The sequence below is a fragment of the Cyprinodon tularosa genome, unplaced genomic scaffold (assembly GCF_016077235.1).
Source record: "Cyprinodon tularosa strain WSP-4 unplaced genomic scaffold, ASM1607723v1 ctg199, whole genome shotgun sequence".
Taxonomy (NCBI): Eukaryota; Metazoa; Chordata; class Actinopteri; order Cyprinodontiformes; family Cyprinodontidae; genus Cyprinodon; species Cyprinodon tularosa.
The window spans coordinates 25,001-48,205 of NW_024038729.1; the positions used below are offsets into that span (position 1 = coordinate 25,001).

Genomic DNA, 23,205 nt, shown 5'->3' on the forward strand with positions numbered 1-23,205 from the left:
TTTGAGGCCACACTTCACACCACATTACACGTAATGCATGTTTGATCTCTTAGTGGCGGGCAGGGGTTAGATTACCTCAGCATTTAAAAGCCATAGAGGAGGAATCTTATATATTCAGGAAACTTTATACATCTTAAAGGCACTTATGTAAATAACACATTTCATGCTGTTACGAATGCATTCACTGTTACCTTTGTGAACTCTGAGTTCTGTAGGTTGGCCTCAGGACACCAACGACCTCCTAAAGCAGTAAGCATTGCACAATCTTCCTCTTCTTCCTCTTTGTTGCTAGGCTCGGTTGAGGCAAAAACTGTTGCAGCAGGGACGTCGTTCATGTTTGCTGCACCGCAGCTGGATGTTCGCAATTGCAGACCTCGTAGAAAAAGTTGACAAGCTTCCATGTCAGCTTCCCAGATACGCTCCAACCCAGGACAGTCACAGCTGGAGGAAAGATAGAGAATATTTTTAGAACAAAAGCAGCAATGGATTTTTTATTTTGTTTTGGACAGTTATGTCTTTACTTATAATTTTAATCCAACGTTTGCCCATTGACTGCTGGACCAACCGATAGAAATGTCCAGATAGTTCTTTATTACCAATACGATACAAATATGGCAGCTTAGAGAACTGACCGATACTGATATGGGTCCAATACAATGTCAGCAGGAATCATAAATGCTTTCATTACTTATTTTCTACTGTAGAGAATTAGAAAATGCTTGATGAATTGTTATTACTAAAATAAAGAACAATAGTCAACAATAATAGGTATGGCAACAACTGACTCATGTAATATTAACCAATGAGTTAAAGAAGCTTTAAACAGAAGCAGAGGGTTTCTATTAGCCTGACGATATTAGAGATTTTAAATGCAGGCAGATATAATCAGACATTATTATTTTGGCAAATTTTGGTCCAATATCGGATATCAATATCAAATTAGGAAATTCCTTAAAACCAACACAATATTGATACAAATGTACAGTTTTGGGAGTTCTAAAACTGTTGTTTGACATACTGCTGAAATTAATATGTTTTAAACTTGACATTTTTCTATATATTTTGGTTTCTTAAAAGGAAATGTACCAAAACACAAATGAGCCTTTAGAATGGTAGGAAGTCACTCCAAACCTAACCAACACTCTAACCTGAAACTTTACTCTCACTCTTACACTGACCAAAAAACACTTTTGTGTTCCCAGTTAAACATAAGGTGTCTTAGTCTTTATTCCTATAACAAATAGTATGCATTACTGGGCTTTAAAGAGGAGGAATGATCAAACGTAAAATACATATCCATAGGTCTTTAAGCAACACTGCGTAACTTTTAGCCACCAGTTGCAAAAGAAACAACCCTGCAAAACTTATGCAGGGTTGCTTTGAACAAATTTACATAAAGGCCTTCTCCTACTTTGTGTCCTCATCTGTATAGCATTGACCTATAAAGGAGAATCATTGCCACCATTTACTTTGTCCAACTTTAAGTTATGATCTTTTGTTTGATTTTAAATCCAACATCACATCTATTTTATGCTGAGAGGAGTGTGGAAGCCATGTTTAAAAATTATATAAACAATATCAATTGCAGTATAAATGATTGGATGGTATTCTGCCTGAAGTCAATGGAGTAATCATGTATTGTTCTTCAATAATCCAGTTAACAAGGCAGAGTTTGAAAGTTGTCAAGAAACAGCATGAGACCGACTGCTCTGAGTTAGGGTTACAGTTTGTGGCGAAGACGATTATGGTGTGGGACTGTTGTTCAGGAGCTGGGCTTGGTTTCCTAGTTCAAGTACAATTAACTGTCAATGTTACAGCAAACCAAGATAACTTTGACAATTTGATGATTAGAACAATGAGGGAACAGTGTGCGAATGCTCCACCATGACTGCACACAAGCCTACAAAGCACAAGGTCCCCAAAGACATGGATAAGCCAGTTTAGTGTGGAAGAACATGATTGGCCTGCCCTAAGTCCTTGACTCAACCCAATAAAAGACATTTTGGACAAATTAGAGAGAGGACGACGAGCAAGCTTCTCACAGAACATTGGTTTCTAATGCCTGTCTAGATTAACATTTAGGGATTCCCACTACAAACTCTGGATGTGGAAAATCTGTCAGGGTTCTGCCCTTTGTTGAAGGTTATTTTTAGTTTCTCTGTAATTTTGAGTCATTGTAGTTGTTTTCTGGCATTGTTGTGTTTTTTTGTTACTTTCTTTTGCCCCCTTGGGCCAGTTTCCTTTACCCTAGCTCCCTTCTAGTCACTTCTATCCACACCTGCTCCATATCAGCTGATTACCCCAGTCTTAGTTCTCTCTCCCATATATACTCTCCCTGTGCAGTTATTCAGTGCTGGTTTCTTGTTGCTTCATTGCTTTGCTCCTCATGTGTTTCTCCCAGGTATCTCCTGGTTTTTTGGTTTCTTGTTAGTGTCCTTGGATTTGTGCTTCTGTTGCCATCAAGTTCCCATTAAATCAGCAAACTCATCTCTGCCTCCTCTTCTCTGCATTCGGGTCCTCAACCAACTTCAATCAAACTCTGACAAACTCTCCCTAAAGTATTAAAACTGTTACCAACCATGTTCGTAAGTGAAGACAGACAGACTGAAGAGAATATTAGAGGACGGACATCTGTGCATTTTTAATGCATATTAATAATATTAATAAAAAAACAGTACTAATAAATTATGTGCACTGAACACAAAGGACATCACTTTGGGTCATGTGCTCAAGCATGATAAGCAGATGTGCATTTATATGGTACCAAAGAGAATAAAGTGGTCATGTAGATAAGACGCAGCGCTTAGAACACCATTAAAGGCAGACAGGATAATGAAAGCTAAAATTACTCTGTGATAAAGTCAGTCCTGCTCTGAAAGTAGCAGACCGACTGAGGACGGCAGTAACACAAGTATGGTAAAGGACATCTTTAATAGCATCTCCACCATAAAGCACTGACAGAAGAGTGACGAAGGAAAGGGAATCATTCAGAGGCTTGGAAGAAATTGACAAAAGTGTAATGAGAGTGAATGTCCTCCTGGCAGGATGCCCTTTAGCTTCAAAGAGAGGCAGCAGAGAGAAAAGGGAGCATAGATGTCTTCATCTCACTCAGCAAGAAGGAAAACAAGGATATTTTTCTCTGGTGGAGTGTTACCATCCCTCCCTCTGACCTATAGGATATTCAGATTCAAGGTGTGAGTGTAAAAACTGTAAAAACAGACCTTATTCTCTTAACTCCAGTTCATCATCATACATTCTAATTCTACGCTTGTGGCAATGAACAGTTTCTTGACAACCTTTAACATTAAGACAGAGATATCATGTTAAGGTATTTCATACTTTTAAAGATTTAAAGTTTTGCTTTAGATCCAAAACTGCATTTTTTCAAAGTTTCCAATATGAGATTTTGTGACCTTTTCATTGCTTTCATGTATCTACCTTCCTCCTTTAGTGACCTTTAGATAACAAGTTATTACTAACTGGTTTTGGTCTCAGGTGACATTTTACAACTTATTCAATGATCTTCATAGAAAAACCTTCCATCTTTAACATATCAAAGAGAAAAAGACATTTATTATTAAATAATATTATTAATATATTGGACAGTTCAATGTACTAAACAATTATTCGACTCAGCCCTCCATTCAGACACTATGTGTCCATCATGTTTCCTTTCTTTTATTTCTTCATATACTGTAAGAAAAAGGTTTGGAACAGTTGTTAGCAAGCAACTCTTTTCTTATTTCCTCTAAAGGTTCCTGGTTTTGATGTAAAAAAAAGTTTTGTTTTTTTGTCTTTTGAGCAACAGAGGGTGCTCAGAGGGTTACATGTCAGCAGTAGGTTTATTCTGACATTCAACCCATTTTAGTGAGAAAGAATCTCGAACAGAAGGTCAATTTAAACTAACAGGATTTTTAGAAAAAATAAATTATCACAAGAAAAATTCTAAAGGGAAAAAATTGGTCCTCTACTGACAATGCTTAGATTTAAGCCCTTTAAAGTATTGTCGTTTTAACATGGAGTGTTTAAAACGGTTCGTTCTCTTTTATCTGTCAACAAACTTAAAAACAAAATGCACACAGACAATATTGTTTAATCTCCCCCTTCTCTCTACTCAGTGATGAGAGTCTCAACCCCCTAAAACTCAATGCCACTTGTTTTCCAGCCCATCTACTGCCTGAAAAGGCTGCCAACCTCTGTTCGCTGCCAACGCACGCCTCTCAGCTGTTTTCTAACCTTCATTTGGCAAAGAGACAATAGAGAGATTGTTCGTCCCCGCCTCCCTGCCCTCACCAATTTTTTACTCGACACCCATGCTTCTGAGTTTTTCTCATAGTGGGGATGCACCCAGTTTGAGCCAGTTTTTTTCCCCCTTTGTTTCTCTAGAAGGTGGGAGGTGCACACACGCTCACTAAAAATATATAAATATACAGGAGGTTCATGTGTTTCTGAGCAATATAAAAATTGCAGAAAACCTTATTATTGACAGCATGACTGATTGCTGATAACTGTCTCTCTGTATTGAAAGCTCACACTACCCATCAATGACTAAGCATCCCTTTGATGAAGGCATCCCGGTGCCTTTTGGTATGAACTTCTCACTCAGGGGGGTTAATTGGTGGCAGCCTCTCGGTCTTCCATCTAACAGTGCCGGGTGTTGGCGTGCTGCGCCACTGACGTCCATCAGGGAAAGGAAGAACAGGGAGGCACGTTCTATCTGCAGTCTCCCTGTCGTCCTCGTGGACTGCAGACTTTCAGGACTGCTCTTTCTCCTTGAGGACATAAACGCTCAGTGAGCTGCTGAGGGAGGGCTATAAATATACAGTGGGCTAAATGCTGAGCAAAGCTGTACAGGTTACATCTTGCTTGTGCAAGCAGGTTCAGTTAGAGCATGATGGTTACAAACAGTTTGGTTTTAGAGATTACTCACATAAATAAGAACCTCTACTATCTATTGGAAAAAGTTTTTTTTTTTTTAAATGTCCGCATGGAAAACAATCATCCCATTAGTGAATGTCCAACTTGTGTTTTTCTTTCTTCCCTGGAAAAAGTTTCATAGCACAAATTATGCTACAACAATTCAAGATTAATGTACATGAAAAAAACTTTAAATTTCTGTCAAAACATGAAGTGAGCAGTAAAACTGAAGTTAACATGTAGATAAATCCCTCCATGTGACTTTTTATCTTCCATCCATCCATCCATTTTCTTACATGCTTAATCCCAAGCAGGGTCACGAGGTGTGCTGGTGTCTATCTCCAGCTGTCTAAGGGCAAGAGGCGGGGTACACCCTGGACAAGTCGCCAGTCCATTGCAGGAAAACATGAAGACAAACAACCATTCACACACACACTCACACCTAAGGAGAATTTAGAGAAGCAAATTAACCTAACAGTCATGTTTTTGCACTGTTGGAGGAAGCCAGAGTACCCGGAGAGAACCCACGCATGCTCAGGGAGAACATGCAAACTTCATGCAGAATAAAGACTGACTAATAAAGTGGGGGTAAACACCAGAATAAGATACAAACAAATATGTGAAGCCTTCAAATCCAGAAGACATTTAAATTATTGGGGTTTACATTTCAAGGTAAACCCCAATAAGCTATTTCACTCAAGACATTCAAAACAACAGCCAACATTCCCAGATCTGGCAGTCTACGTAAGTTCACCTTGAAAACAGTTAACAAAATGCTGAAAGAAGTCTAACAAAATCCTATAATACAGAAATACAGTTCATCTCCTTAAAATTGGAGAAGTAATGGGAGATGTGCAAAAAGGAAACATTTTCTCTTAAATAAAAAAGTTAAGTTTAGAGTGAAAATTTCCCCAAAGTGGACAATTTTTTTTTGACACATGTTGCTCAAATTGTATAATTTGGACACCAGAGCAAAGAAGAGGTTTAACTCAGATCTAAATCCAGCATTCCAGAAAAAGAAACTCATACTAAGTGTAAAGCAGGAAGATGGAGGTGTCATGGTCTGGGAATATTTTACAGGAGCAGGACCTGTCCATCTCGTTTTCAAAGAATCCATTATGAAATCTTTTTAAAGAAGAATGTGAAATCATCCTTAAAATATAAGAGCTAAAACAGAGCTGGACATGAAACCCGACAATTACACAAAATATAATATTAAGTTCAACAAAGGTCTGCAGAAAATGAAGAAATGGAAAGATCAGTTCCCTGTGTTGAAGCTGAAGTCCCACGGGAGTTTACAGTCGGTGTGAGCTGCCTCCCTAGAATATTAAATGGAGCCTAAGATTTAGGAAGGATGGAGAGGAAAACCATGGTTGGTAATAAAATGAAGACTGGATAAAAATAATTTGTGTTTCTTTGTAATATTGTTATTGAATTAAAAGATTATTCAGAACAATGTCTATTCAAATCTAGTTATGGAATAAAATATGCCCGATTTCATCAAGGGATGAAAATCAGTCATCTAGATCACAGGCTAGTGAGGTCCGTGCAAAGGATCCACTAATTCCTGTCAAAAAACAGGAATTAGTGGATCCAGGTCCTCATTCACTTCAGACTCATTGCATGTTGATAAAGAAGGAAATGCATAAACCAATATCTATATATATATATATATATATATATATATATATATATATATATATATATATATATATATATATATATATGTATAATTGGTTTATGTTGCAGCAACTAGCCAAGGTCTGCCTGTTTTTACACCTATTCATTTCTGTTGATAGAGTTCCTAAATCTATACCATAATTTAGCCAATTTCCCTTTATTTCTGCTTTTGCTTACATGCACAGTGCTTGTCTGCAACTTAAGCAAAGAGAACGTGCCTGAGCATTTTAATAACTTCTACACCCAGCTGGTTTGCATCCTTCACACATGATAAATTACAGCCAAATCTCTACAATGGAAAAAGCGTGAAAAAGTAGGACAAACACAAGAAGCACTTACTAATGAATCATCTACATAATATTTTTAAATAACTCAGAGGTGCAGCTAATTTGAATGAAATTATTTTTTGTCTGGTGACACACTTAAGAGCATCTGCACTGCTCTAGCTGCCTTCTATATTCTTATAGTGTGGGATGGAGTTTTTTTCTTTAGAAGCAGCCGTCACCACAGAAACCAGACATCTCACCACACTAATCTACCTCTCTCCTCCTCTCCTTATCCAGCATAACACTCCATCATCAATAATGCACATTCATCCTCTCAAGAATACTTACAGTGGTTGATAGGCAATACTTGTGAGTATTTGCTCCTTATTGAATCACTGTGTTTCTTTGTACACGCAGGAGCTAGTAGTTGTATCTACTAATCTTCCCGTCGATATGAAAACACTACTCATGTTTGGACTGGTTGTTAAAGCAAATTAAGAGTTTAGATGCAAGGAGAAACAACACAAATTTGGCTACAGTATATGTACACGCTGAGCATGCCTGGATGTCTCTAACTTATGGTTACTATAAGCCCTTTGACTGGTTTCTATGATAAAAAAATGCTGAAGAAAAATGGTAGATTTACCATTTGTGAGTTTACTACAGCATTACAATTAACGCTTTATAGGACACTCAATGAAATACTTTGAAAATTAAACTTTCTAGCCAATAGTGTTATTGAAATCCAGGACAAGACCTTATTACTTCTCTAACATTCAAAAAAGAAACACCAACTTGCCCAATTATAGTAAGAAAAATAACAAAAATGCTTCTGTAAGAAATTCATGAAAAAAACAAGTTTTTTTTCTCCAACATAACCTTAGAGGCATTAATGCTGATACTGGCATTATATTTAGTTTATAAACCTAAATATAATTGTTAACTAGGCTTATTAACTTTTTCACTTTACTTTTCAATTAGCTTTCTAAATTTTTTCTTGACTTGTTAACTTTTTTAAACTTAATTTGCCGTTGGTAATATATCATCCAAGGACTCATCTAATTGGTCAAATGCCAAAATAAGTTGTACAGCCATGTAGCTGTATCTTTGCTGAATGGACGGATATAGATGTTGTGCTTCTAGACCTCACTAAGGGACGGGGCGGACTCCATTTGTAAGGGGGATGTAAGTGATCAAAAACAGTAACTTGCCTGATAAAGGGTTAATATCATTTGCAATATAATCACAATCTCTAAAAATGGTACTCCTACTTGGTCACGTTACTATTAAACACAGTAAGAAAGTCTCTCAGTCCAGCACTCTTGATGGCGCTAATAAGTTAAATTCAATTCAGTTTATTTATATAGCTCCAATTAACAACACGTCATCTCAATGCACTTTACAGTTCACTTGATATAGGTTTAATGTCACAGAGGAGGGACAAAAGGTTGCAGCTAGTATGCATGGGAGAGAAAGCATTTTTTCACACAGCCATTAAGTCCTGTGTGCCAATAAAATAATTGCAGTTTTGGTTTAAAAAAAAATACAAGTTTGATTTGTGGCAAAATCAGACAGCTGTGGAATTTGTTATGGTTGTTACTGAGTGAAGCAGATTCAGCATAAGCTGTTTTCAAGTCAGTAATGGTGATGTCGCACCTTGACAATTAAGCCAGCGTATGCCGAAAAATTTGGCAAAAAAGCTGCCGTATGTTGGATAAGTTATGGGTAAGTTTTGTATAAGTAATGAGCAAACTGAAATATGCTGGCATACGTCGATATACGGCAGGTTCGTCAAGAAATTTTGAGCATGCTTAAAATTATGAGCATGCTTAAAATTTCTAGATGTATGCCAGCGTATGCTCATACATAGGCCATAAGTTACAGGTAAGTGATGTGATCGTTGACATACAATAATTATAAATTAATCATAAGCCGTGGTTTCCAGCTTATCCAACCTGTATCATCCCCATCGTAGGGTGAGAGAGAAGGTGAGTCTGATGGATCTGCCCTGCGTTCACACCCACGCTCACGATCAACAAACTTCCTAACAGACATGAAGCTGAATCTGCTGAGACTGCAAACATTATTTCTTTTTTTCGTCTTTTTGGCGGGTGGTAAACAGCAGCTAGGTTAATACCACGATCAAAGAAATCTTACTATGCAGACCGGGCGCCTCCAGGCGCATTGCTGACCCCCCAGGACACTGACTTGTGCATCATTTCATGGGCATTACACTGCCGTGCGTAATGCATAATGTAGGCTGTCGTTGGACAAACGTGCTGGACTCATTATGAATACTCTATGTATAAGCCGAATACTGAATAAATACATAGAAAGTTCAGCATATGCCAGCGTTTAATAAGGTTCTGGGACGTCGGCATACGCTGCCTAAATTGTCAAGGTGTGGCAGAGCCCTAAGGTGTTAAGAACTTGTTGGGAACTGTTGTAAAGATACAGTTTGTTGGAAGGTATGAGTTATGGAATATGCTTAAGAATGTTTGCAGCCTTTGAGAATCTCAAATTTCAGGTAAGGATCTATCTTCTCGAGGAAAAAAAGTAGACTGCTGTTTAGGCAAAGCTAACCACCAGTCAAATCAGATGTCACAGGTTGGTTAAACCAGTAGAAAGGTGAAACATGTGCTTACAGTTCTCAATCTGGCTACTGTTGGTGATTGCTGATTGCAATTAAAAATACTTTGAGATTCAACAGTCTGACATTTTCCTCGTGAAATTTCTGTTAAGATTTTATTGCAAAATATGCAACATTGTTTTTGTAATCTGTATTTTTACCAGCCTAACAGCCCACTGATCCAAGCAGGAAATTCAAAAGCTAAATCACTCCGCTCAGAATACTTTAATACACTGAATACTAATTCGATTTTATAAAGACGAATACTTTTGTGTTTGTATTTTGAGGGCCACTTCTATCCTGTGCTGCGATCTGGACTCGGTGCAGGAAGTGGCCGAGATGAGGGTGTTATCCAAGCTCACCACCATCATGGACAACGCCTTTCATCCCCTGCACCAGACTGTAGAGGAACTGAGCAGCTCTTTTAGTGAAAGACTTTACAATGCCACTGCCCTATAACCTGGTGTAATAACACTGCAATAACTCGTACTATTTATCTATTTAACAAACCTTTATTTTTTATCCTCCTCTGCATATATATGGATGCACTGTATATACTTCATGCGCATTTTCCTCCTTTGTGCATCTTCTGTTTCTTTATAACAGCCGATGTTACAAGTGAATTTTTCCATTTTGAGATCAATTAAGTTATATTCTTTTTGTAGGTTTAATATCCCACATTTATATTATCATTCATACCTTCAATGCTTGTTATGGTCAAATACAATTTTAGAAATCCAACAACAGGCAGCCATATTGAAAGAAAAAGGACCAGAGCTTTGTAACTCTTCATTTGCATTTCTGTCTATCACCACCGGCTGGCAGCAATTCAAAGAGGTGACCCTGTCTGGTAAAGGATGCACACAGAAAGCTACCCTCTCATACACAATCTGACGAGTGTTAAGCAGAGTGTGTCTTTATATTGAGAAGCTTTTCACTTTTCACTTGCTGTCATTCCTTATTAAAATTAAATTCAGATTCTAAAATAAAATATAGCAGAAACTATTCTGGAACACATAAAACAGCTTTAATGAGGTTTGTTACAATCTATTGACTATTTGTCAAATGTGCTACCTGAGCTGGGTAGCAGAATTATACACTGAGATATAAAGATCTTATACGCACAGACAAAACAGGAAGAACAGTTTTTTTCATGTTTCATAAAGAGAAGGGGAAAAGATAAAAATGGAGTATTGAGGTATAGATAGAAAATACATTAGCGGGTGAGAAGATGAAGACAAAGCACAGGTGAGAGACGGACTGAAATGTGAGAAAGCGGCTCCGGGACACAACAAGGTGTGACTGCAGAAAGTTGTCTGCAAGGTGATGCATTGAGGAGACGGCGATCTGGTTAGAGGACAATGGAGGTGAGAGCAAACTCCTTGGAGGCCTCTGCTCTGTTTATGTCTTTTACTTGTGGGACACAGATTTGCTATCAGTTCTGAAACTGGAAAAAAACAGCTATACCTGTGCAATCTGTCCTCCAACAGCTCCAGATATTTGGTGGTTTTCTCTTTCAACTGGCTTTCTGTGAGGGAAAAAAGGCACAAAAGGAAAAGGTATTGTTACTTTTACCTTCATTCATTTCTTTTATGGGCAGAGATGTGGTATCCTAGCAACAAATCACAGTGCTAATACTATTAAAATCCACTTGTCATTAGCTGTGTTATATGGGCCTTTTTAGGAAAGGTAGTCATCATCGCACTTGGCAACCGCATTGTGCAGAAAAGCTGCAAGAGTACAAAGAACCAGCTGGTTCTCTGTTAAAACTAAAACAGGAGGATTTTAGACAGCCTGAGGAAGAATGAGGATTTTATCACCGCATAGCTCCTTTTAGCCAGCCAGATTTTCTGTAGGGCACAAGATGGATGGATGGATAGCCTATGCTGCTGCTTCCTGTGCCCTCCTGCCAGCGGAGAGCTTCGCCTGAGGACGCAGGCGGAGGCTGCTGAACGGTATTCGGTTTGGAGAGGAGGGCAATCTGAACACTGTTAATGAGCTCATGTATTAAACATGAGAATATGCCCCACACAGCAGGAGACCTTTGAACACAATAGGATGCACTTTAATCAAATTACTCTGAATATATGTAGTTAAGCTAAAAAAGGAATTCATACCCAAGACTATTCAGTGATAAAATCAGGACAGGAAGAAAGCATAGTTTGCAAATTATATTGTATGTATATTAAGGAAAAATATATTTCCTTACAATCTTTTCCATCTGATGTTTAAATTTGTTTAATAAATTATTATGTAGAATTAGTGTTGTGTTTTTTCTTCTTTTGCAATCGATCCAAATCATCATGGAACCCATCAGAGACGCAGTAATTTTTATTAATTGATGGAGTTTATTAATCTCACACTGGAGAAATTAACCTCTGCATTTGATCCACCCCCTTGGGGAGCAGTGGGCTGCCATTATGTCAGGTCCCTGAGGGTCTTGCTCAGGGACCCAGAGTGTCAGGGTTGGAACTCAGAACCTCTGGATTCCAAGCTCAATGCCTTCCCAATAGAACACTCAAATACCTTACTTACACTTTACTATAAAACTACACTTTCACATTTTATTTGAGGTAAGCTATTTGCAAAACTACCAAAGGAATCCAGTACAGTTATGCACCAAGATCCGAGCGCAATACTGGTATAAAGAAGAACTGTCTGCAAGGCATAACTGGAGAACAAAGAAATTACATAAACAGACTTCAGAGAAATTACCAATGCAAAGGTCTGCCTGTAGAAAACTCAAGCATCTAATCTTTTTTTAGATCAACCAATGAAATAATCTGATGAAACACAATGCAAAGCATCTGCACTAAAGAACAGCCTCTTACCCCAGGAGGCAGGATGACTGGCTAATATGTACCTGACCACTTGTTTGCAATCATAAATCAGTGACATTTATTTCCCAGATAGACAGTTGATTTTTAAGTGTGGATCATAAATGCATGAGAGAGTGACAATATGGGAAAGGTACACTGTGAATAAAACACCCCTGATCTCAACAAGTGTACTATTCAAACTTGGAGTTTTTCAAAAATCAGACAAAAGTGTCAGACTTGGCTGCAGTTTCTCCAATAAGACATGCACTTTATTATAAGCCAGACTTTATGGCAGGACAACAGCTTCACTACTATCATTTTCATATCTGGATAATTATGTTTTGATTCTTTACTTTAATCGACCACCCTTTTTATAGTCTAAAACAGAAAACGTAAAAAAAAAAGCTAAAAAAAACATTTAACTATCTGTAAAGTGCAGAACACACAGATACTGTCTTTGAAATTGACTAAGGAGGGTGACCCACACCAAATAAATCTGTGGATCTGTACTTTTCCATGTCTATTGAATCTAATAAAAATGTATCTTGGCAACATACAAAAAAATTATTCATATTTTAACAAAAAATTCTATTCAAACTATATTACAATCTGGGATTTCACTAATACCTTGGCTTTGTGCTAATCAGTTACTGTAACCCTGCTTGCATTAGCCTTCTATATAGTTTGTCATCTTCTTGATGGAATAGAACTGCTTAAATTTTACAATAAAGGCATCAAAAGTAAAAGTTTCATAAAATGAAATAAAAAACTTGATTAGCATTTTCAGAAGGTATTCTCAGAGACGGAAAGGCGGAAGCACTTCATTTTAAAGCGGCATGTCTAAACGGATATGAATAGATGCTACTTGAGCTTAATCCCACTCATCTTTCTCCTACTGAGCATAATTCACAACAGAAAACTAACATAATTGGATGCTCTGAATCACAGAGGGGTTTAAGTTATAATTGCATTATTGTCTTGATGATGGTTATTAGACAGCTCCAGTTCAAAGATGACAGGCTCGGGGGCCAGGCACAGCAGGGAGAAAAGGAAATGTCTTGGAGAAAGTGGCTGTGACACACACGTCCAAACACCCACTGACAGAAACTAGTGAAATAACTCAGGGCTGGAGACAGAAATGCTATTTATGAGGGGCGTAAGTAAAAAAAAATAAATAAATAAACGATTCTCTCCCAAAAGTTTTTCATCAAGTCACCAAATCAGATTGCAGAGTGAGAGGTGTGTGCAGGTGATCCAGGCAGCTCACTTGCCACCCATCATCTAATTGCAGCGTAGCAGAGATCCTGTCCCACCTGACAGAGCCTCTCTTGTCAGATTCCATTCATGCCAGCCCCGTTAAGCAGCCTGCAATGGGATAGCTGCTGAATAATACATGTGGGCATGAAGCCTGACTTTGGATGGCAAACAGCATGCAGATGCAAAATGACAGGTAGGCTGTTCCTTCAACAAAATATTATTGACAGCGAACAACAGATAAAAGGTATATCGAAACAAGCGTCAAAGACCCAATTGCTTATTTAATTGTTCTTTGAATTGTTTTACTCTTGGGTGCAAAACCCCGTTGGCATGGCAACCAGTTAAGCCAGTGAGCATTTTGCGGGTTTGACAGTCGGAAAACAAATTTCCCTAAATAGAATGAGAAAAAAACGTAAAGCAGCAGAGCGTCCCTCTGTGCACAGAGGAGCCAGAGCACTGGGTGATGTTACCACTTCCTGTAAGTCCGCAGGAGGTCCCCGTCATTGGCAGGCCATGCGAATAGAATCAGCACTAAAGAGCCCATAAAAGGAGGCACTCAGTTACTCGCCGACACGCACAGCGGTGTGTTTTTGGTGCTGAAGGAACTTCACAAAGGCACTCTGAGAGAGAAAGGCTGCATTGGAAATTCATGAGTTCTGCCTGCCGTCACCCCCAGTGATCTCAGCAGGCGTCAGACATCACTGATTGCTGCCAAGGACCCCAGGCAAACCCCAAAGAGGCTGTTCATTCTGAACACAAAGCGAACCTGGAAGCTTCTGAGATCACAAGAATGTGCTCCAATAAGGTTACATCTTAATGAGTCAATATAACCAATAAACACAACAGTGTGATAATCTCCTTAATCTTTCCCATTCTTTGTCAAATTACAATCTTCCCCAGGCAGTTTTGCCAAAAATAGTTCAAGCTCAGTCAACAGAGATCACCAATGTTCAAGTTTTTCCTGCAGATTCTCAGTTAAGCCCCTGTCACACCTTGATGATTTAGCCAGAATATGCCTAAAATGCGATAAATCTGGCAAAAACCCTGGCATAAGTTATGGGTCAGTTTTGTATAAGTTATGAGCACGATGAAGCATGCTGAAGCATGCTGGCACACGTCGAATACATTGAGAAATTTTGAGCTGCTCAAATGACAGCATATGCTCATACGTGGTCCATAAGTTACAAGTAACTTATTTGATCACCGACATATGTAACAAGTATGTGACAAGTGTAAGTTACTCATAAGTCGTGGTGTCTAGTTTATCCAAAATCTATGAGTAACTTGTGCATAACTTATGCGTAACTTAGCAAGATCTTATCTCCAACGCCTATCAACGTATCTCACATGTTCCAGACGTCCACAGAACGTGCTTCTAACTTACAGCTACAGTATAATGGCATATTGGCAGCAGTTTGGTAAAAAAGTGGCTTCACATGAGCATGAGTCCTCCAGACTTCATCCCCATCATAGGGTGAGAGAGAAGGTGAGTGTGATGGGTTAGCCCTGCATTCACGCCAAACTAGTAACAAACGTCCTAGCAGACATGATGCAGACCTTCTTTTTTTATATCTTCTTTTTTTGTGGGCGGTAAACAGCAGCTAAGCTATTACCAGGATAAAAGAAATCATTTTATGCAGGCTTGGCGCCTCCAGGTGCATCGCTGCCCCACTCAGGCTTGTGACATTTCACGGGCATTACGTTGCTGTTCGTTATGCATAAGTTAGGCTGTTATTGGACATACGCTCTGGACTTGTTATGAATACGCCATGTAAACGCCAAAAGTTTAACAAATTCATAGAAAGTTCAGCGTATGCCTACGTTTTAGAAGATTCTGGGACTGGCTAAATTGTATATTGACATAACTTAAGCTTAAGCTAATACTTGGGTCAAAAGTTACACAGTGAAGTTTTATTGAACATAGTCTCCATAACATGATGCTGCCGCCATCTTTTCTAATCATTAGGTTAGCTTATTAAAGATAACCAGAGCTTTTAGTTTGTTGCCATAGATAGAACTTTTCTAGCAGATCACAACTTTGTTTTTTCTGATCCGATTCGGGCATCCTCTGTCCTATGTTTGCTAAGTTGCTTCTGTTTAAGTGCCAACCAAGCTTTTCATAGTTTTCTTCTTGCCCCTCCCAATAATTTAACAATCTCGCTGCCCTTCCAGAAAAGGCCTTATTCGTGGAGTGCTAATAGGTGTTCTATTAAATAATTCTGCACCCTGGGTTGTGAATACCCAAGGCTTACCATGGACTTTTTGGCTGCCTCTACATGTATAGTTGATTCTCTTTTTGCCTAGTCTGTCAGTTTATGGGTTTGGTCACTTCTTGGTAGATCTGCTTGAGGTGAATTCAGCTTTAGTAGAGTTTCAAAGCTAAAGATTTTGATTTGGAGCCTAACTCTGCTTTTAACGTCCCCAAAGTTGTCTCGCTAACCAGCCTTCTGTGTCCCTCAAAGGCTGGTTATACTCCCCGCAGCAGTGTGTTGCATTGAGCTTGTAGCAGATATTTTTGATTTATTACCAATATTGAAGTGTGGTCTGCGCTATGCCACAACACATGAGGGACAATCACGAACTAAGTGTGGGTCTAGATACAGCCGAGAAGTGGGGCGAGTTTATGCAACAATGAAGGGACATAAGAGTGAAAAGGAGCGGGGATCCAGGTTCGATCATCTTCTAGATGATCGAACTTCACAAGTAATTTTCTGCAATGGCTGTCATACAAACAAAACAAGCCGGTAAGGTACCAAACAGGAAATACATGCAAGTCTGCTAATATTAAATGACGTAAAGGTAGACCGTATTTACTACTTATACACTTTCTGAAGACAACCTTGTAGCATATTTTAAGGGTAGTACAGTAAAACAGGTTGACTACATAGCAATCCAATAAGGTACAAAGAGGTCTGTGGCTTTAATATGATTTAATTCAAAGTGCTGCCTACATTTTCTGGAAAGCTCTCCCAACTAGTATATTTATCCCTAAAATATGACCCTGCACAATATGCATGTAGCCAAGCACCATTTATGTATATGCGTAACAAAATAGGGGAGCATATGTATATCTGAGACAGTGGCTGTGATTAATATTATCAGCTCAGTGCACCGCGGGCTACACCAACGCTCAGTCAGCACATACTGACATGTTGAACGATTGTATGTGAACACAACAGCAGGATGGCTGAGGGGGTAAAGAAGCACAGGCTGATATCAGACAGCCAATCAATAACCTGTGATGTTCCAGCATGGGTCTGCACAAACGCAAAACAACCAAAAATATATTCTCTGTCCAAAAATAGTTAATTTCTGCTCATTGTTCATTGTTTGGCAGTGATCTTTAAACACACTCACTTCTATTATCTGTCCAAGTAAAACCCTGCTAGCTGTTTGAAATCAAAAATCTTCTTCTCAAGGCTGTTTTACTTGAGATACTCTCCCCAAAGATGCAGTCAGAAACACAGAAAATTCTCCTTCTCTGTCTAACAATCCACCTGCTCACAATATCACCCAATTAATCTCACATCTTATTATTTCACTAGCTTCCTGTGGGAAATCCAAGCTAATTCATTCACCAAAAACAAATCATTTATTTCCAAATCATTCTGAATCTGAATCATTCTCCTCAGGAAGAACTCTTTCTAACCACAGCTGTGAGTCTATTTAAACAGGTTGCATTTAGAAATAACTACGCTTCAGGCTGAACACTCTAGCCATCTATTAAATCCATGTTTTTGGTCGGTAAGTATACAGACAACTGGGTCACAGATAAGATAAATATATGCATCTGAATGTAAAGATGCCTTAAAAACATTGATTAACAAGGCTTAGACATGACATCAGGTTCAGATGTTTGTGTTGCTGGGTGCCACAAACAAATCTTAGATCTGTGTGTATTAAGCCACTGATGGCAATTAGTCACTAAGAATTAGATTCTAGGATGAAAATATTGGCCCAATGTTGTGTTGTAGTCAAAAAAATTATCTTCTGAATGGATTGAAGAGTCCAACACTGTTTGAAATATGTTATTCAAACAAGTTTCTATAAGCATTTGTCAAATCAACCAAATCGAATCAACAATCTGATTTGGTGACTTTTGATGAAAAACTTTAGAGAGCAAATTGCTTATTTTCTTTACTTACACCCCTTATAAATAGCATTTCTGTCTCAGGCCCTGAGTTATTTTAGTAGCACTGCATAAAGCAAAGTTCAGAATGATAACAAGATTAGATACTATCTAACAGCACTCAATCGGTTTGGCAAGAATATTCCCAGATTTGTCTTTTTCAGGATTGCAGTAGGATTCAAGAACGAGGAATCGTCTTAGCAGAGTTCAACAGGGGAGCAGCTAATCTGAGAGTGACTCTGGAAACTTGGATGTGAAAATGTGAACATAAGGGCAGCAGCTATGGAATACAGCTTTGGAAAGGCTGTCACTTGGAGAGGCTGTCAGTACATGCACCACCACCCCCAAGGAGACACACGGCCATTGTAAGCTCACCTTCGACAGAGATGCAGCATGAGGTGAAGCTGACTGCTCATGTATTATTCCTGGACTGAGTAAGATTGTGAAAGCCACTCCACAGTCTCTCCACAGTGAAAGCCACTCCACTCCACAGTCTCCAGTCCACAGTCTTTGAGCACTGTGCTAAAATGAAGGAAACACAAGAAGACCAACACAGCGACACAAAGTGATGTGCAAGTTTGCCCATTAAAAAGGAGCAGTTGAAGTGGAGTAGAGTGGAGCCAAAGCAACATCCCAGTGGTTAACAACAAGCTGGTAAATGTTTTAGCTGCTAAGTTTTCTCCAGAGTTAAACACACATACCTTGCACCCTTATCTATCTAAGTATATAGGACAATAAGAGAACTACAGGAAAATTGCTTTAAAACATAATGGATTTGTGTTGTTTTCTATGTAAAGATTGAGTGTGATCAGTTGGAAGCTAGTACTAAACTGTACAAAGCACAACTCTGGCAAACAGGAACTTATGTCTGAATACAAGGCTCATAAACTGAGGGCAAGTGGCAGCATACCCAAACAAAGGCTGAATGCAGATCTGTACCTGGCATTACACCTATAAGACACAATGCTCTCAAGCCTAGCAGCAAGGGAAGAGGTCGTGGTCAGTCTCATAGTCAACATGAACCTTTATATAGGCTCATACAGTGTAAGGGTGTACACGTTGGGTGTGGTGAACCTAATAAAGCTTGCTACTTGTTGTAAACAAACCGTTGGAAACCTGTGATATGCTGTGTGTACAGGACACTTTCATCTAAGCAGGATATGGGGGGGCTGAACTCAACTAATAAAGCTTTCTATGGAGCAGGCAGATCCACCAGACTGTTGCTATGCCATAGAAAGGTTGACCAGGTTATAAACGTCATCAGGCTTAATCTTGACTAACTGGGCTATAGCACCTGAGCACTGTTGTGGAAATAAAAAAAAAATATTGCGATACTGAATACATGCATACTCCTTATGAGTTATTACATAACTAAGTTGAGTACCTCAATATACTGACCAACACATACAGCACAGGATAATGTAATATGAATGATATTCAATGTGCATAGTTTAAATTTTTATCTCTCAAATCAAAGGCCAATGTTTACTAAAAAGATAAATAAAAAGGATATTTTTCTTTAAATAATGTTGTATCTTTTTACAGTAAAATATATCTAACAAATAACATTTACATTTGCATTAGTGAGGCCTGGATCACCAACTCCTGGTTAGATCATTGTATTTTCATAATGGCATTGAAACTATTAGAACTAATCACATTTTTTTCACAAATGATCATGTGGAGCTTTCTTTTTATCTACTGTATTTTTTTAGTGTCAAATATGCTTTATCCTGAACTCCTCAAGCGGAAAAGTTTAAGTTTAAATTTGTAAAACATCTTCATGAAGACACCTTCGGATATCCTATTATTAATCAATTAATCGATAAAAACAATCGGCAGATTAATCGATTTGCAAAGTAACCGTGAGGAGATTCATGCATCAACAGGAAAGGCTTTCAAAGCTTGTGTTGAATCAGGTAGACCCAGGTGAGGTATATAAAGAATGTACATTTTTACTCTGAATTTGCCCTTCGGTTCTTCAAAAGAACTGAAAATTCCCTTTGGGCTGAATCACTGGCAAGGAAATTACAAAGCATTAGTCCTACAGTTTTTTTTAAGAAATCAAAAGAATGAATGACAATAAAATGTCCTTACCAACTAAGTTATACATTTATTGTTTGAAACATTGATAAAAAGGAAAAAGTAAATCGTGTCTTTACGAGATGTCTAAGAGATTGAAACATTAAGAAATGTAGCCTAGACAGGAAATAAGCCGAGTAGGAAGCTCTACCCTCTGCTTGCCATTGGTTTTATTGGCTTCCTAATTTATTGAGTTTTACCTGATCAATTAGCTCCTGTCATGAAAAATAAAACTGATAACATTTTACAGAAAGTACAACTATAAACCAATGGCTCTGGCATTTACCTGGTAAAAGTGCTGGAGAGCTAAACTGAATAAACTGGGAAAGGTTTTTGCTCACTCCTCACTTCTCTGACTGTGACTGGATGGATGTGCTCTCTTCATCCTCTGACATGGGAGCTGGCTCGGAGCTCGTCTGCCTGGCTGTGTGTTTCCTGGATGGGGTCGCCTTTTACAGCTGCTTTTTATATCTTTGCTTCTGTCTCCTTGAACCCCAGTCGTCCTCAGCAGATGGCCGCTCACACTGAGCCTGGTTCTGCTGGAGGTTTCTTCCTGTTAAAGGGAGTTTTTCCTCTCCACTGTCGCTACAAGTGTGCTTAGTGTGAGAGATTACATTTGAGTCAATTAGTTGATGCAATCAACTGGTTTGCTTTAGATAGAAAACTTTGAATCAATTTGACTGGATGATCTTCTTGAGTTGTAAAGTTCCTTGAGATGACATGTCTTGTGAATTGTCGCTTTATAAATAAACTGAATTGAATTGAAGATTGCTCATTTTTGGTATGCTACTCTGTCAATATATGTTACATGGAAAAAATCTGCATTAGTTCAATTTGGTCTTTAATAGTATGACAGGGTTGAGTCTCTTTTTTATTTAACAATCTGTTAATGCTTTTCAGTGATGGTGGATCAGGCTGGTTGATAACAGGATCATCAACTACTTCATGTATGCCGATGATTTAGTAATTTTTTTGTCTCTTCATTGCTGGTCTTCAAGAACTGTTGCATGTGTGCTCCAATTAGAGAAGAAACCTTTATATAAAATATCATTTTAAGAAAAGCTCCATTATGATTGTGCAGAGTAGGGACTTTAAGCTTATTCCTTCAGATTTCTCTCTTTTACAGACTGGCTATGTAAGCGATAAATGTAAATATTTAGTGAAAGTATGTGACCTGAAATGTCCGTAATCATAAAGTCAAATATAGAAATATTAACAGACAGTATAGTACGGTCTATGCTGAAGCTAAGTTGTTGATCCACAGGTTTGGAGCATTGTCAAAACCTGTTAAGATCAAACTCATTAAGGGATACTGCACACAGATCTAAGCAGCTAACCTGTGGAGATGCTATAGGAGAAGTATGCAAAAACTAAACAAAGCATATAATGCATGCCTTTTCTAGACTTATCAGCATTTAGAAAAGTGTACAAATTCTTTACTCTTGTTTTTTTCTTCACTGTTTTTACATGGATCGTGCAGTGCGCCTGAAATTAAGTTAAGGTCACTTAAACTAACAACTGGAAATCACTTAAAATTTGCATCATTACATTCTGAATTACTTAAAAAATATATCAATAGATAATAGCACTTGTGTTACAGTCTAACATCAAATAATTTATTTGTCACTGCGGCTCATGAAGTTGACCTATTGAATCGTTAAATAAATAACAAATTTAAATTGATTTTGACATTAGATTGTATAATATATATATGTATAATATTTCCACTGATGCTAAGTAATTGATTTTTTATATTTATCCACAAACTTTATTGCTATTCATTAATTTGTTGATTTGTAGCATTTGGCATTTGACTGATAAGTTGACTCTGTTTGATTTGTTACTTATTGGTTAGTTAACAGTAAAAACTATGCATAGCTGAAGGGAATAAATGTAATAGGCAACTAAATTAGACAGACAGGAGCCATTTTAAGTGGTGGGACGATATAATTGATGTGGTGTTTGTGGTTCACTGTGAAGTGATTCAACAACTATTATAAAACTCAGCCTACTTTAATCTCAATGATCCTCTTTTTCTGATAAGGTGGGCTACAACATAAAGTACTAAATCACTGCTGCATAGCATACTCTTCAAACGTACAGCAAACAGACTTTTTTTGATCAAACTTCAAAGAGAACGACCAGGAAGCGTTCTCCCAGCTCCACTTTACCGCCACCTCTCAGTCATTCAGAGGCTCTTTAGGAGAAGAGCTATCGTATGTCCCACTATGTACTCACCAGAAGCACCCTAAAACAAGAGGCCATGAATAAATCATATACATCCTCATCTTCACTGTTGCCACAAAAGTAAGGGGAGAACTTGCATTTGTCAAATGACATGGAGTGACAGAATTGTGACGTGCACTTCGGTATCTTACTATTCTGAGTTTGACCTGGATTTGTTGCACATTTCCTGCAAAAGTAGAGAGAATTATGTATAAGGGATGTTGAGTAGCTACAGCACCCCCTTTCCAGAAGAACCATACATAAGGTATGACATTGGTGTCTTAGTTTGATCAACTGTTGTTCAGCTATCTATGCTTGAGGTAAAGGTTCATTTAACAGCACAAAAACAAACATTTATATAGATGCCAGAAGCAAATCCAATGCTTTTATCTGGAATCTAACATACCTGAGTTATTGTGTAGAAGTCTGTGGTAAAACCTGCAGGACATCACTCAAAACGATATGCATGCTGCAGAAAAGAACCATCAGGATCATTCATGAGGCAGGCTATCATGAACTCTAATTCAATATTCATTCATTGCTGCTTAATTAAATCCTCTGATATGGTGCAATTTCAAACCTCACAATTAATGTATAAAGCTAGTAATAAACAGCTATCAGAAAGCATACACAAACTTTTTTCAGAGAGGGAGGGAGAGTTTAAATATAGAGATAATCTAAATTTGAAAATCTTATGTCCTGGAAGAAACATTAAAAACAGTGCATTTCAGTAAACGGTGTAAAAGTACAGAACAAATTGAGTGTTGAATTTAATCAATGTCTAAGCATGAAATTGTTTAGGAAAGGCTCAAACTGGTTTTCTTAAAACGATATGAAACGGTAAAAGGGTGGTAATCACTAATGTGTACCTTAAATGGGTTTATACATTATTCTGAGATGGTTGGGGTCGAATAGGGTAATACTTTTATGATTGAAGATTTATGTAGGAGGCATCTGTTAATGTGTATACATATGTTAACCTGTTCATAAGCTAATTTATTTGCTCTCTTAATGGACTTTTAGAGTAGCATGGACTCATAAGTTCAGAAGGAATCAGGAATATTTCTGGGGTTATGGACTATAGGAAGATGAAGGAATATGATTAAATACGTTTAACTTCTTCTTCCCCCTCTTCAGACATAAATATACATATTAAATAATATGTCATAAATTATACCTATATTTTTTAAGAGAATTGTC

The 23,205-nt window shown here is 38.0% G+C and overlaps 1 protein-coding gene across 2 annotated transcripts in view; it reads right to left on the reverse strand.

Moving 5' to 3' along the window:
- The window catches only part of disc1 (DISC1 scaffold protein), a 75,212-nt gene that overhangs the window by 19,742 nt on the left and 32,265 nt on the right, over window positions 1-23,205 (reverse strand). For both annotated transcript variants that reach the window (XM_038284141.1, XM_038284140.1), the window contains 2 exons: window positions 10,960-11,020; window positions 192-441 (listed from right to left, as the gene is read on the reverse strand). In XM_038284141.1, the coding sequence (XP_038140069.1) occupies window positions 192-441; window positions 10,960-11,020 (311 nt within the window). The remainder of the gene's footprint in view (window positions 1-191; window positions 442-10,959; window positions 11,021-23,205) is intronic.